Raw genomic sequence first — 16,199 nt, forward strand, 5'->3', positions numbered from 1 at the left:
AAACGTCAATCGTAGCACGCTGGCTCCCTTTTTATTTTTTCTGCTCTGGGGATAGTCGATCCAGACAGGTGCAACACGAAAATATTTTACCCCGCTGCCGCTGGAACTCGCACAATAATGGGGAAGGCATCGCACGTAGGCTATTGTGCGACATTTATTTTCATTTAAAGACACGAGCGTCATCAAGTATCGTCGCCGTTCGGGGACGTTCGTTTTTTTTTTTATTTAAGCAAAGCAGTTCTGTACCCAAGCATATCTTGTACGAATAGAATAGATTTTGACACATACTGTAATTATAGTTTGCTGTAAGAGTGGGTACGGTTTATTTTTATTGTCTTGTGTGGCCATTTATCATAGTGTAACACGTTTGCAAATGTGTATTTTTTTTTAATTTACTTGCAATTGACATATATGTTTTGTAAATTATTACTTTTGGTTTTGTATATATTTTAGTTTTACATGTTGAAGTGTTTTGTGTACTGTGCATGCCATGAGCGCAGAGAGAGAAGAGAGAGGTGTAACCGAGCCAGCCTTGTTCGAGAAGAGAGTTAAATAAGACAGACATGCTTGAATCCTGTCCTGCCGTGTCTGGTTATTTTAGCAGGAAGACTAATGAGGGTCATGATAAGACAAGTGAATGTGAACTGACAGTAGTGTCTCCGCTGGTTGTTGCCAGTTTAGTTCCTTCTGGGTGAAAACTGCAGCTGGACAGCCAATCAGAGTGTCCTTCGCCTGTCAGGACCATCTGACCCACCTGGTGAGAAATAGTGAAACAGCCAATGAGAGTAGACTAAACAAAATTGATTAGATTATGATTTTATCATAACATGCTTAATTCATTCATTACATTCCAACTAGACTAGACAATTTCTGGATTTTTTTTGTGGGAATGCAGAAAGCTGAATGCTAATAGCTGAGTGCTAAGCTGAATTTTATTAGCTGAATGCTAAGCTGAATGCTAGTAGCTGAATGCTTATGAATTAAATTGAAAGATACATTATGTGAAAATTACAAAGTGTTAATTGTAGTTGAAAGATAAATGACTAAAAGGAACACTTAACCCAGGAGGTGTGAATTTTTTAACCTAATTTATATGGAAAACTGTTATCTGAAAGTACCCTCCAAGTGGAACTAACCGGATTGCAACATACCGGAGGTGCCCAGAGGCAGAGCCGACGACCAAGAAAGACCGTGGCCACGGCAGCTGTCCCTTTTTAGGGGACTGGACCTCGGCCCTGTTTCTGGGGACTAAAGGTTGAAGCAAGCCAGGAAGAGAGAAGGCAACACTGGTAGGACACTTATATTTTCATTTCGGATTTTTGGTAAATAAGTGTCCGTTTAAAGTTAAGGGCGACGGTGTCCTGTACGTACTTAAAACTAAAAAAGACAGAGTGAGTCTATAAAACTGAGGAAAAGAAAGAGGGGAAACTGGGAAGAGGGGACTGAAAAATAGACAGAGGGAGTCTATGAAACTGGGAAGAGGGGACTGAAAAATAGACAGAGGGAGTCTATGAAACTGGGAAGAGGGGACTGAGAAATAGACAGAGGGAGTCTATAAAAGTGGGGTGAATCAAAACCGTAAGAATACTAGTCAATGTTGCGTGAAGAGACAGAGAGAGTCTATAAAAGAGGGCGACGGTGTCCTACGCGCGTAAATAAAGAGGGGGTGTGAGTGGAGGTTCGCTACCTCGGTGTGAGTGGAGGTTCGCTACCTCATTATTGTTTGTTCGGGGATTTAAAGTCAGTTTAATCTCCTTAAGAGAATCGCTGACTCCAACATGGAGAAAACAAATAGCAAAAAAGCCAACAAGAAAGACCCGAAACAACAGTTAACATGTAAGGACTGCAAGTTTGTAGAAAACCAATGTCCTTCTAAAACAAAACATTTAAATTTGTGGATAACGAAATATGAATTTGCTGGCCAGCTTAATACACAAAAAATATTTAACTTGCAAGATAAAATAAAAACCACACGAAAAAATAATAAGAAAATGAGCAAAGACGGATACGAGGATACAGAATTTTGGATGGTAATGGCACAAAAAAGGAGGGAAGATAAAAGTAATGATAAAATCGAGAAAGAGTCCAAAAATAAAAGATGTGAAAAAGAGAAAGAGATGGGGGAAAACACAGTCATGTTTCAAAGAAAAGAAGTCGCCTGTTGGTGTTGTGGGGAGACAGGGCATTTTTCGAGGCACTGTCCCCACAATAGGAACAGGGGCCGAGGAAGGGGTAGACCTCAATTTAAAATAGGACCCGCCGGCAAGGGGCGCGGCTACGCCACAGGCCCAAAAGAAGTCGCCTGTTGGTGTTGTGGGGAGACAGGGCATTTTTTGAGGCACTGTCCCCACAATAGGAATGATGCACGACTAGAAAAATCAGCTTCCCAACAGGATGACAAACAAAAAGCCATCGAAGAAAATGTGACATTAAATTAAATAAAAAATCTTTATAAGTGGGCCGCTATATTGACACATGGTGTGACCCATGTGTCAACAGGGGGAATGGTAGGACAGATACACAAAATATATATGACATATGGCTTTAATTTGTTCTCAAATTTTTTTTTATTATTATTATTATTTATTATCATTAACAGTGGCAACGAAGCCAGTTTGGCCGATTACATGCGAAAAACATTAGAGAAAAGAGATGAATTGAAACTACCAGAAGGCGATTGTGCTTCTCTCCAACAGGAAGAACTAGTAGCTCCAGGGGACTGGGTACTGATCCGAAGCCTCAAAAAGAAGCACTGGAATTCTCCAAAGTGGGAAGGCCCTCATCAAGTGCTGCTGATCACGCCGACGGCCATAAAGATTGAAGCAAGGAGCACTTGGATACATCTTACGCATTGTAAAAAGGTCATCTCAACCGACAAACCCAACAGGGAGGGTGAGCGAAAGTCAGATTCAAAGGTGGGAGCAGATATATAGAATCTGAAAATACCTGCGGTCAGTGAAGTTTTCCAAGACGCCTAACCTAATTAGGGGTTCTCGGTCGACATGGCTATTGCGTGGATAAGATTTGCGGTGCTATGTTGTGTGGTCTTTGTGACCGTGAAGGCTATTCATTCACCAAATTGTTTGATTCTTTGAAAGATGCAACTGGTGTTTGTGCATTGGTGTCTCTGCTGTTACCGGTGTTTATTTTTCCATCCACACTGGGGGATATTCAGAGAGCAGTTTCAGCTCATGATCCCCTCCACCATCTCTCAAGAAAGCGACGTGCTTCCTGGTGGGACGGTGGACCAACCTATTTGGATGCAATTGGAGTTCCTCGCGGCGTTCCGGATGAGTATAAGTTGGCAAATCAAATTGCAGCGGGGTGGGAATCTATTTTCATATGGGTAACACCCAATAAAAATGTAGACCGAATCAACTACATCCATTACAATGTACAAAAATTGGGGAATTATACTGAAGAAGGATTTATAGCTGTCAGAGAACAATTGGCTGCAACATCACTCATGGCGTTCCAGAACCGCATTGCGGTCGACATGCTACTGGCAGAGAGAGGTGGCGTTTGCGCTATGTTTGGGGACCAGTGTTGTACATTTATACCAAACAACACATCTCCGGATGGGTCCCTCACGAGAGCCATTGAAGGCCTGCGCACCCTGAATTGAAAGATGAAAGAACACTCAGGTGTGTCCACCTCAGCATGGGACGAGTGGTGGGAAAAAACGTTTGGAAAATATAAAAGTTTGGTATTTTCTGTCATGATTTCTATGACTCTGTTCACCTCAATTCTTGTGCTGTGTGGATGTTGTTGTATTCCCTGCATTCGCGCATTACTCGTCCGACTTGTCTCAACCGTCGTCGCTCCCACAAATTCTAAATTACAAGAGATGTACCCTTTGCTTATTTCTGCAAATTATGGTGATGGAGGGGACACTAATGACCAAACCAATGATGAGATAATTTCTCCTGCCGTCCTATTTTACACACCTTAAAACTTAAAACATAAAAAGGGGACATGATGGAATGTTTAAGTTTGTCATCCAGTAAATGATTCAACTGAATAAAGCCTTTATGAAAGTTCTTTTGATGACAAAATTTTTGGAGGCAAATGTAGAATAAACAGGAGGGAAATGTAAGAATTATTTTGGAGGATTATTATACATTTGCCGTGTTGAAGTGAATTGCCTCTTGGGAAATACAAGTCAACGTAATGGTCTAGTAATTTCTGTTTATGATTGCTATGTATTGCAAAGGAGTGTTATTGTATTTGGTGAAGTTGCAAGTGGACGACTCAGCTGCCGAGTGGGGACAACTGATAAGAAGACGTGACGCACGTGAACGCCAGGGCCCCCTGGACTTGCATGCCGTACCTAGAGAGTGTGAAGTGAGATAGGAGTTGTTTTTCTCTTTCTGTCATGTAATCAGATGCCCCGATTGGTATATATATGGGGACTGTTTGAGTGGTGAACTGAGAGACTCTGTACCGATCAAACTAAGGCTGCAGTTTTCTCTTCCTCATGAGCAATAAATTTGAAACCAGATGCTTTCTCTCTCTTTATTTGATAAATGTCTACATCTGAACCTGACAGATATCCAATGAAAAAATGCAACAACAACAAAAAGTCACTCAATAGCGCCACCTAGGTATGCAGTACCCTATTTATTTAGATGGAAAATTGGATCTAATGATATCCATTGGACAAATGCAACAACAACAAAATCACTCAATAGCGCCACCTAGGTATGCAGTACCCTCCATTCATTTAGATTGAAAAGTGGAACTAATGATAACCAATGGAAAAATGCAACAACAACAAAAATCACTCAATAGCGCCACTTAGGCATGCAGTACCCTCCATTAATTTAGATTGAGAAGTGAAACTATGAAAGTGAGTTGGTTAGCATGCAATCACTTAGCATAATTGCCATGGATACATTTGCAATGTGCAATCGGAGGTGGGATTTGAACCTGTGACCTCCTGGTTACTGAACAATGCATTTCACCAAGTGCACCACTCAGCAATATGAGAGAGCTGGTAATGATCAATTGTGTGTATGGAAGTGGGCGTGGAAAGTGGGACCTAAAAAAGTTCTGTGTCAGTCCCATTGAAAATAAATGAGGAAAAGTTTATATTTAATGTTAAATTGTGTGAATACTGTAAGTAATGTGGAATCAGATTATAAATACCCGGCGTTATGTGGAAGTTGTTTCTCGGAAAAAAAAGTGACGAGAATAAAAATCGCAATAACATAGGTGGGAATGCTTCCATCATACAATTAAGTTGGGACGTTGTGTGAAACATAAAAAAGAATACAATGATTTGCAAATCATGTTCAACCTACATTTAATTGAATACACTACAAAGTCTAGATATTTAATGTTCAAATTGATCAAATTTATTGTTTTCAGCAAATAATAATTAACTTAGAATTTGATGGCTGCAACACGTTCCAAAAAAGATGGGACAGGTGGCAAAAAAGACGGAAAATGTTGAGCGATGCTCATCAAACTGACAAACACATGTTTGAAACATCCCACAGGTGAACACTGTTCAGGCTAATTGGGTGGGTGCCATGATTGGATATAAAAAGAGCTCCCCTGAATTGCTCAGTCAGTCACAAGCAAAGATGTGACGAGGTTCACCTTTTTGTTAACAAGTGTGTGAGGAAAATAGTCGAACAGTTTAAAGACAATGTTTTTCAACGTACAATTGCAAGGAATTTAGGGAATTCATCATTTACGGTCCATAATATGGAGAAATCACTGCATGTAAGCGGCAAGGCCGGAAAAATAAACATTGAAAGCCCGTGACCTTCGATCCCTCAGGCGGAATTGGTTACCAATCACGGTTCACCGGTTTCTGAGTTTGGTCATTTGATGTTTGCAAGCTGAGAGGTCCTGGGTTCCCCAGCTTCATCTCATATCCAAAATCATGCATGTTTGACAATCGAAGACCATAAATTGCCAATACATCGGATAATGGAAAGATGGATTGTCTGGTGACCAGAGGTCCATTTCACAAAGCATGTTCAACAAACACCGAGACTAACCCTGAACAGCAAGTTGACAGACTCTCAGATAGGAAACTGTGTTTTCGGTTGCAGGACACCTGATTTGAGGTAGTTATATCAACGCAGAGTAGTTTCACCTGGTGTTACCGCTACACTAAAAAGACCACATCAATGGAGCCCCGATTCGTCGAGTCACCATGGCAACGGGGAAGCAGAGTGCGGCACCGCCCTCTGCTTCTGTGTTTTTTTTACCTCTCTCAACTGGAAATCTAACGGCTCCCCATAAGAAGAAGGCGGTCTAACCTCCTCATAAATCAATCACATTTTAATGGAAAAAATATCTGCCTCAAATAAAAAACAAATATCAAAATTGATAGAAATTTATTTTAACCTAAATCTGGTTACTTAATTCTGCCTGTTAGCGAGAGCCACCACATCGCGATAACTTACATTGCTTTTTCTGTATTTGGCAATTTGTAACTAATGGTTGTGTTTTTATGGTCAGGGACCCAGTTGCTGCCAACAGGATCGAGCAGACTACATCAAGCGACACCTTAATCACCAACTCCTCAAGATTCACCTCCAATGGGCACTAAGGGTTAATATTCGGATTCACTGCATGCCAGTGTGTTAATTCTATAGGTGCTGTCCCCCCTGGCTGGGCGTGGGCAGCTCTGCCCCTCTGTTGGCTGCTGGGTGTCGGCTGCGTCTTGGCGCTGCCGTGGCCTGGGGGGCCCTGAGGTGTTGCGCTTGCTCTGTCCTGGCCGGGGTCGATGGCTCCCCTCTTTGGTGGAGATTTTCATGCATGCCAGATCCACCACACCAGCATCTATCAAAACTCAGACACAATCTGCTTCTTCCTCTGGTTGTTGAATCGGTGGAGGCTGGTGTCTGTGGATCTCACTCTGCTTCGTCTGTCCCTCCTTCCTTTCCTCAGTCTCTCCTTTGGTCTCTTGAGGTCTCCCTAATTTGTTGGAATTTCGATGTTTCTGGGGTTGGTGAAGGACTCTGGTTGGTGGCCCGGTGGGTGGTGGGTGGTGTCTGGTCGGTGCTGGATTTCACTTTCCTTTTTTTTCTTTGGTCCTTCCTCGGGTCTCCTGACGGCCTTTCGGCTCTGGCTGGGTTCTGAAGTGTTGGTTTAGGTGAACGGTATGGGATTTTTTAATGGGTTTTAGGTGAACTAATGAATACACACTCACACGCACGCACACACACACATGCACATACGCATACTCACCCACATACAAAATAAAAATTAATTTAAAATATATATATACATAAAAAAAGAGAGAGAGAGCAATGATGATGACATGTCAAATCGGTAAAATTACCGAATGAACAATACTGAGCTCTCCAGAAAAAAAAGAAGGCGGCGGCGTGGAAGAATGTTGATGCTTGGGTGTCGGGTCATTGCGTAAATTTGAATGCAGTCCTTTGCAATCACAATAATATTACTGGGGAAACCTGTTGATGGTAACGCATTAATTCATTTAATTTAGGTGCAATCCTGCGGGGGAGAAGCGCACTTGACTTAAGATGAAATATAAAAACATTGTTCAAACGGTTATAAGAAACACAACAGCGCAACACACAATATATGCTGCAATGTAAGCACATGACTACGGCTGGTAATGTTGTAAATGTAAGGACTGATTATGTTGTGTATGTAGATGATGGACTGTGATATGAAAAGGTGCCGCTCAAAAAGATAACTGTCCGGAAACGACAGGATATTTATGCACAGTCTGATAACAAATCTCACGACGAATATTTAATTCCCTGCACAATATTGCGGCACCTTCATAAATAGGGTCATTGCCAAAAGGACCTGCCATGTTTGTGACAAAAGTGTACTTTACGCTATAGACTATAGGCGTATTTACGCAAAAAGTCGCCGCAGCGGACTTTATGAATAAGGAAATGAAATGTCGTGTGTGGTTGAAAGGAGGCGGGGACAGAGTAAACCTTGAGGTTCATTGTGAAAAACCAGCGACCAACCAGGTTAGGTTTATGGACTATGTTACTACAGTAACTGACCGAGAGCTTAAATGACCTCTTTTTTATGAAAAAGGCTAGATTTACTTCTTTTCCTCTTGTTTCAGTTACTTCCCTTTTCAGAAACGGAAGACGCAGAGTTTCCCACAATTCAGGGTTTATTGACTCAGTCAGTTGGTTTGGGTGCCGCGGGGCGTCTCGGGCGCACGGCTGGAGCAGAAATGCCTAACAGGCATCGTGGAATTTGGTCGGCAGGGTGCTGCGTGATTCAGAGAGCGGAAGGTAGGTGGGTCGGCTCTCGGCAGGAACAGACACGCGTGTTTTGGGACGCGCAGTGTAGTTGCGAGTCCTTGCGTGATGCGTACCTTGGGGCGCGCGGCGTGGCTCAAGTCCGGGGCTCAAAGAAGGAAGCCACGTGGTCGCTCTCAGCGTATTCGGCGACCACGTCTCTCGTGATGGTCAGGAAAAGTTCATGGGGCAAGAAGAGTGAAGAGGGAGAAGAGCGAAGAAGAGGGGGAAGTTCCTTCGCGCGCTGGCTTTTAAGCTTGTGTCCCGGGGGGTCAAGCGGTCCCGCCTCTTACGTACACTTGAAGCAGACTTGGTCGACTGAGACCAAGCATTTGGGATAGCATTCAATATTTTTTTTTATCAGAATTGACAAGCCAGATGCTTTATTTATCATTCTGAACACATTTCAAACATTACTGCGATCATAAAGTTATTGAACCCACTAAGCTTACTAATTAGCTGAACTTAGATGGCTGCAGAAGTTACACACATCATACAATTGAGATAAACATACGGGTTGTGTACAAAGATAAACAACAGAAGTCACTTGATGTCAGTCAAGTACATAGAGTCCGTTTATGTCCCGAATTATGTAGACTTCAGATTAATTACGAGCGGCAGGATTCTTGAGTATAATACCGATAGTGACCGCAGGAGGGCACTGTTGTACTATATAACTTCCACGGGGCGTTGTTTCCAAAAACACATGGCTGATTCCTGTGGATAGCCCAGACTATAAAAGTGGTCTGGGGACTGATAAGCAGTCTTATCGCTAGTCTGCTTGCTAAACAGGCTTTTAGATCTCGGTAGACGCTGAAGTATGTGTTTCCTGTGGGTTGTAAAAACGAAATCCAGTCCCTGCTGGAGGGAAATTCAAAGAAATTCCCCCCAAAAATTGAGGATGACGGGCAATATTTGTTACACCGGCTTTGTGAAATACAAGGGGTGTACCCCACTTTTTGCACAAGAGCTCTAGCTCACCTACGACTCTAATAAGTAATGATGGGCATGACAGTTCTTTTAAATGAACAGAATCTTTCAAATCTGTTCATGAATCAGTTCATTAAAAAGACCCGTTCAAAAGATTTGTTTATCGAATAGTTCGTCTATGCAACCCCCCTCCGACGCAGTTAATGTTATGTTGCTATATTGTTGCCATGAGTGTGTTTCTATCAAAAACAAAAGTATGTTAACTCACTGACTCATTCCTGAACCGGAAATGGCAACACGTTCACTCACTGACTCGTTCACTCGCTAATATGTTCGTGAACCGGAAATGGCAACACGTTCACTCACTGACTTGTTCACTCGCTGATCCACGTTGGCTAACGCCAATAGAATGGTAGTACGTTCGCCCGTGTCTGACGCTGGTTGCTGAATGGTCATTCGCGAAGATTGACAACATGAGCGTGGCTGAGCTCAAATGAACTGAGAAAAGAACAAATCACTTCAGAAAGTGATCCGTTCACTCACGTTCACTGAAAAGATTTGTTCATTTTGAACGAAACGTACGTGAACGACAGAACACTACTAGTAAGGGCATATGGTATAAAAATGGATGGTTGCACATTAAGTACAAGAAAAAAGCCCTGAATAAGCCATTTATGTTTTTCCCGCTGCATAAGATGAACAGTCACGTTTAACTAAGGGGAGGAGAACGAGGGCAAATTTGTGGCGTTAATATTTAGTAGGCTTTCCTGGTTCATTGGAGGATGACATCAGGTGCTACAAATTAGGATTTTGTTTCTGGTTGTAGACGGCTCCATAGGTTCCATTCTCACAATATTGTCTGAAATTGTCCCAAAAAAAAAAGAAAAACCGTGATCCAAATCTATTTGGTTTTGTATTATATTTAATATTTAATGGGCTTTCTCAACTATATAACTCCCCTCTACAAAAAGTATGACTGTTGTGTTTGCAAAATTGCAAACTATCTTCATTCTCTTTGACTCAGTTATCAAGAAATGACAAACAATCTCTCAACTTGCCCAATTTGGGCTTGGTAGACACCAATGTCAATAAACTTTTTTTTTTAACAAAAAAATTACACCAACTGGCTTAAAAGGGTAATAGCACACGCTGCTGTAATTTGACTGAGAAAGCTATCTGCACTTTCCCATACATGTCATTTGCATACACTTGATGCATCTCAATGTGTACTACTAGTGGTACATGGGCTTCCTCTACTGGTACACGAGAGAATCACTGAATGACCAATTTTTATTTACCTTTGTGTGTAATAAATGAGTCAGAATTCAAGCAATGTACAGTTGTCTTATGTTCTAGTGTTAATGTTCAGACTGTGAATAAAATTACAGTAATTTGAAATTTTGGAATACATCCCCTGCCTTGTTTCTTCTAAACAGTTGGGGCCCAAGTCTCTGGCCTACTACTACTGTAATTACAGTAAGACTTGAGTCAAGTATAAAAGTTTACGAGCCCCTGCACAAGATCCATGCTGTGTCCATGAAGAAATGTTATTACCTTCTCCCTGCTGGCTGGTAGTGCCCACAGCTTCCAGCTGCAGTCGTCACTGGCACTAGCGAGGATTTTTTTCCCTGGATGGAGGCTGATGCAACTTATGGGAAGTGTGTGGGCTTTGATGGAATAGAACAGACTGAATGAACTTTTCTGTTCTCCAGGATTTCCCTGAGTGTGGTGAAGGCTCACAAGCCTGCTGTAGACAGGAAAGTCTGTGTCCTTTGGATGTCTGGCGGTGCTTCGCAATTGGGCTGTGCTCTTCTTTGTGCGTTTCTCGGTCTTGGTTTGGGCTTTCTCCGGAATTAAACTTGCATTCAAATTGTTCTGTATCCGTTCACCTTCCAAAGTAAGAAGCATCTTCTGCCTCAGGGCTGCCTCATATTTGTCATCTAGTTGCCTCAACGCTGGCTCATAGGCCGCCAGGTGTTTCTTCAGCCTTTTAATGTCCTCCATCAGACGGCTTTTGTCAGCAAAAAGTCGCTGGCAATGCAGCCGGTGCAGATCTCTGTCCCTCTGCAGTTTTACAAGGCTAGCCCCTGCAGACAACACCTCCTGTTTGAATTGGTCCGTCTCTCTGTAGACCTTCTGCAATTCAGACTGAAGGAGCTGCTTGTGTGTGAGGGCATCAGGGAGGACAAGGGCGCCTGGTGTTGGAGGAGCCGTCAACAAGGGGTCTGTCAGGAGTTTCTGAGCTGAGCTGTACCACTCTACCTCAAAACAGTGCAGGGTCCGGCTCAAGCCAACTTTCTGGAGAAAGTTCCTGACAAAGTCGTCTACCGCCTCTGGGATGTTGTTGATGTGTTCTTCTTTGGACGTTCCAAAAAGAGTAGCAGTAGTGGAGGCAGCAGACGCCTCCAAAAAGTTCACTTCAGCATTGCTCTTATTGCTCTTGAAAGGAGAAAGCTCACTGGTCCTCTCCATTTCTTTTTCTTTAGGCCTTTGCTCGCTTCTGGCGCCTTGTTGTTTTGTGGTTGCTATAGTAACTGTACCCTCAGCAACTGATTGGACGGAGCGCTAGTACATCCTGCAAATACATAGTGCACCTTATAGCATCATTTAAATTGTTGAATATTCCATTCAATAAGCAATTTGTATTGATGTATACATATAAGGTATAATAAACGCACATTTGTTTTGATTCCTGACGTCGCTACTTGGCGATGTAAAAGAGCGCTTGTTAGTGACGTCACCTCACGATGCATTGTGGGTACAAGCCCCATTCGCGCAAGTTTAATATTATTATTATTATGATTATTATTATTATTATTATTATTATCATTATTATAACTTTGTTTAATAATACAAAATATACAAAAACAACAAACATGGGGACACGGACAAAAAAAACTATAAGCCTACTACAAAAATATAAAAGTGCACACATATTTATAAACATACAAAAATGAGGTATCTGATTAATGTATCGACATTCGGCGAACAGTATTATCAGTATCAAGTTGGACTGCCGTACCAATGCTTGAAAGAAGGTGAAATTAAAGTAATACACACAGATTCGTTTTGGCTAACGTTAATTTGTTTGCGGGGTGGGGGGGTCAAAACAAGACAGAAAGAAATATAACCACCAACTGTGTTATTTTCCCTTATTTGTGTAGCTACCAGTAACTGTCATATTTTAAAAAGTAATTGTACTCTTATTTTTATTTGAGTGGACTGAATAGCTTTCCATGTGTACCACGAGGGGGCGACTTTGTTTTAAACACTACAGAGTCACGATACCAGTCACATGACTGTCGAGAGACAAAAACAGGAAGCGTTTGCTCTGTTGGTGCGATAAGTGTGAGGAGTTTAAATTTACAATATGTGAATACAAGATTGTTTGTAGTAGACGTTAATTGCACGTAACTCTTATACATTCACGTGTTTCAACATTTGTACCCACGGTGATCTACGTTTTGCTCGTGTCCAAGAAGAACTACTGGAAAAGTTGTTTGTGCTAAAGGTACGTTGATATTTTGCAACTGCCGTATATCTTTCAGAATTACTGTATTCCAAATTTACACTCAGCTAGGCGTACAAACTAAATGTGACTTTGAGCATCTTTATCGTCAGAACAAGGACAACACTTGAACGATGTGTTTGCTAATTTCAGATTCACAATATGACCGTGTCAAAATGTGAGTTGATGTTTGAATCGTATGTAATAATAAAAATAATGTGCCAAAGAAATCAAGCGAGGGGCGCACTGTGGCGACCCCGACAGGGAAAGCCGAAAGTCACTTATTCAATGTTTTTTTTACTCTGCAATTTGTAGCGACATTCCCATCCCAATCAATGTTCAAGTCTAGATCTCAGCATGATACAAGAAAAAATAAACATTGAAGCTCCAAGCAACCCCTAATTGAAAATTTTGTTTGGATAGCTTCACAGAGGAGTGACAATCATGATTTCAAATACAGTATGAACAATAGCGCTATTGCCCATTCAGTGGACAATAGCTATATAATCTGGGAATATGTAGCCTACAGTATATCCCATATATACGAGTCTTGTAAGAAAAGTGCCAGGGTGGTGTAACAAAAATATATTTCAAATCCAATTTAAAAGTTTTTCCTTTCGAAGTAATCCTCCTACAGTTTAGTGAACTTTCCAGCCTTCTATGCTCCAGCTTCATGCACCCATAGAAGGATTTGGCTGGGATACTCTGCAGCTCCGATCTCATCCACTTACTGCCTTGAGCTTGAAAAATATGGCCATTTTTTTTTAAATCACACTGACGGATCAGGTGACTTTGCTCAGTACATTGTCATGGTGAAGCAGCCACAAGTATCCTCCTACAACTCTGACTTAGTTTTATGCACAGACATTGCAAAAAACTCAAGTTAATTAAAGACTGTAAATTGCTCATTTGTCTGAATGTGAGTGCCCTATGATTGACTGGTGACCAGTTCAAGCCAACCGCCTCTTGTGATTCCATTTACTTGTGACGCAAATGAAAACAATCAGTAAAGAAAGATATATTTACTTGTTTATTGTATTCCAACCAGGGTCAGAGATCACCATGGGTTCTGCGGTGGAGAGAACAGATGAACATGTGAGGGAATATCTGATATATCGTGGCTTCACTAACACTCTGAAACAACTGGACAGTGAGATAAAAGCTGACAAGGAGAAAGGCTTCAGGGTAGGACTGATTAATACAACTATGCATATGTATCATTGATCATCATTATTGTTGTAGTAGTGTGTTTTTATTGTACAAAATCCTTGCCTTCAGGTGGATAAGATCATTGATCAGCTGCTGCAGTTTATCCACTGTTATGAACTGTCTGCCTTGAAAGACTACTGGCTCTACTTGGACCGACGCCTTTTTTGCAGACTGGAGGATGTTTACCGAACCACTGTCAACAAGCTAAGAGCAAGCCTGTACAGATACTACGTTGTAAATACCATCCAGGTAAGACAATTTAAAAAATACAGTAGGTTTCGACTGTATTTAAGTTTCTCTGCTCTTTTAACCTGCCAGAGAGGAAACTTGGAGAAGACTCAGGAGTTTTTCCAGAAGCAGGCTGTGGAGCTGCAGGGTCAGCCTGAGTGGCGGGATTGGTTCATTTTACCGTTTATTCCTGCACCCGAACAGAACCCGGCTTTCGCTCCATTTTTCTCCCGCCAGTGGTCTGACACCTTCCTGGTTTCACTGCACAACTTCCTTTCTGTGCTCTTCCAGTGTATGCATATCCTTCAGTCAAATCCAGTCATTTCACTTTTGCATTAAATAAATTGCTGCTAATAGTACTTCTGTAACTGATGTGTATTTAACCACCAAAAGCAGCAGTCTGTTAATTATATGTTTAAAAAAGAGAATGTTAGCTAGTCTGTAGTTAGCACAAAAATGTAGATCAACTGCCCCTGTACTCTGAATAATTGTATATAATCAGGAAACATACTGTAGTATTATTACAACACTATTGTTGACCAGCATGTGTCGGACTCACGATTGGGTAACCAGGCAGTCTTTGTGATTGACCGGTTTAAGCTGTTTATATTGGGGGGGTTCTTCCTTAACTGGGGTTCACCCCAACCAGTGCTGCTGAGTTTTGATGCGGAAGTCCAGAAGACAACAAGCCTCACTGAGGAGAATGAGCAGCTTCGTCAGCTGGTAAGAATGTGGGCATGCTTCCCTCTTTTCAGTAATCACCAAAGAAAAAAGTTAATGTAAGTAGCAATACTGCAGATTTTTTTTTGCAGGATAAAGAGGTTTTGTAGGTGAGGAGGATTCCATTACATATGACACTTTCTTGTGTTGTGCATCAGCTCCAGATGTAAATATATGGACATAATAGCTGAAAGGTTGATTTCTTGTCTCATCATCATCATCATTGGCAAACCACACAGTGGAAGGGAGGCATTTACATGTGACAGGACTGCTCCCTTAAAACAGGCCAGTTTTAGAGCTGCTCGAGAAAAGTTTAATAATGTCCTGTATTTTTTTCTTTGTGTTTTTATTTTATTGTGTATTATTAACCCTGTCATGCACAAATTATGACAACCTACATTAGGACTTTTTTTCTCAACTGTTTTTATTACTCTTTCGGCATGAAAAAAAGTAATCAGCATGTTTTTTTTTTTAAACATACATTTTTCAAGGAGTTGGTGACATGTCTACTAGGGTGGTTAACGTGCATATGAACGACTGATGAAATATATAATGTAAATTAGGGGTGAGGCTGAATGAAAACCTGTGGAATGATTTGGAATGATATTGAATGATGTGAAATTATATTGAATGACCTGTAATTAGGGGTGCTAGAAAAAATCGATTCGGCAATATATCGCGATGTTACAGCGCGCAATTCTCGAATCGATTCAATATGCGGCCGAATCGATTTTAAACATAATTTTTTTATGGAAATATTCAACAAAACGTCTTATTTAAGGTTAAGATTCACACATTAAGCATGGAAGAATGTTATATTAATGGAACATTAAGCCTTAATATTTTATTTCAGTGCTGTTCAAACATGAAACAGACTGCAACCTGTTTGTTAAATGCAGTGGCTCAGTTATAAGCCTGAATTTTCAGATAAATAAATAATTTTCATACAAATCTTACAGTGTACATGTTTACTGATTAGTATTTTCTAAATTTCAGTTTAAAAAACCCCCACAATCAATAGATTTGTATCAGGATTAATCGAATCGAATCGTGACCTATGAATCGTGATACGAATCGAATCGCCAGGTACTAGGCAATTCACACCCCTAATGTAAATACTATAGAAAATGTTTGATTTTTAATATTGTGTTCACATATTTTAACATCTTTCAAAACTACTACATAATAATTTTCTTTTTTTCTGGCAACCATTCATCATCAACGCTGCTGTCATCGCAGTCAGATGGTATATGGTATAAGGATGGTATATACAGTGGTGCTCAAAAGTTTGTGAACCTCTTGAGCAATTCGGACTTTCCAATTATTTCAATCTGATTTTGTTGTTCAAT

General features: G+C 41.1%; 2 protein-coding genes across 3 annotated transcripts in view; one reads left to right on the top strand and one right to left on the bottom strand.

The window, feature by feature from the left end:
- The window catches only part of spag16 (sperm associated antigen 16), a 28,271-nt gene extending 13,739 nt beyond the window's left edge, over positions 1–14,532 (bottom strand). Inside the window, exons 1-3 of the mRNA XM_077585476.1 lie at positions 13,720–14,532; positions 10,740–11,760; positions 650–754 (exon numbers count right to left, since the gene is read on the bottom strand). Of these exons, the coding sequence (XP_077441602.1) occupies positions 650–754; positions 10,740–11,657 (1,023 nt within the window). The 5' untranslated portion in view covers positions 11,658–11,760; positions 13,720–14,532. The remainder of the gene's footprint in view (positions 1–649; positions 755–10,739; positions 11,761–13,719) is intronic.
- The window catches only part of wdr91 (WD repeat domain 91), a 31,580-nt gene continuing 27,928 nt past the window's right edge, over positions 12,548–16,199 (top strand). For both annotated transcript variants that reach the window (XM_077585475.1, XM_077585474.1), the window contains exons 1-5: positions 12,548–12,696; positions 13,742–13,878; positions 13,972–14,151; positions 14,221–14,427; positions 14,770–14,853. In XM_077585475.1, the coding sequence (XP_077441601.1) occupies positions 13,756–13,878; positions 13,972–14,151; positions 14,221–14,427; positions 14,770–14,853 (594 nt within the window). In that variant the 5' untranslated portion in view covers positions 12,548–12,696; positions 13,742–13,755. The remainder of the gene's footprint in view (positions 12,697–13,741; positions 13,879–13,971; positions 14,152–14,220; positions 14,428–14,769; positions 14,854–16,199) is intronic.

The sequence above is a fragment of the Vanacampus margaritifer genome, chromosome 14, assembly GCF_051991255.1.
Source record: "Vanacampus margaritifer isolate UIUO_Vmar chromosome 14, RoL_Vmar_1.0, whole genome shotgun sequence".
Classification (NCBI taxonomy): Eukaryota; Metazoa; Chordata; class Actinopteri; order Syngnathiformes; family Syngnathidae; genus Vanacampus; species Vanacampus margaritifer.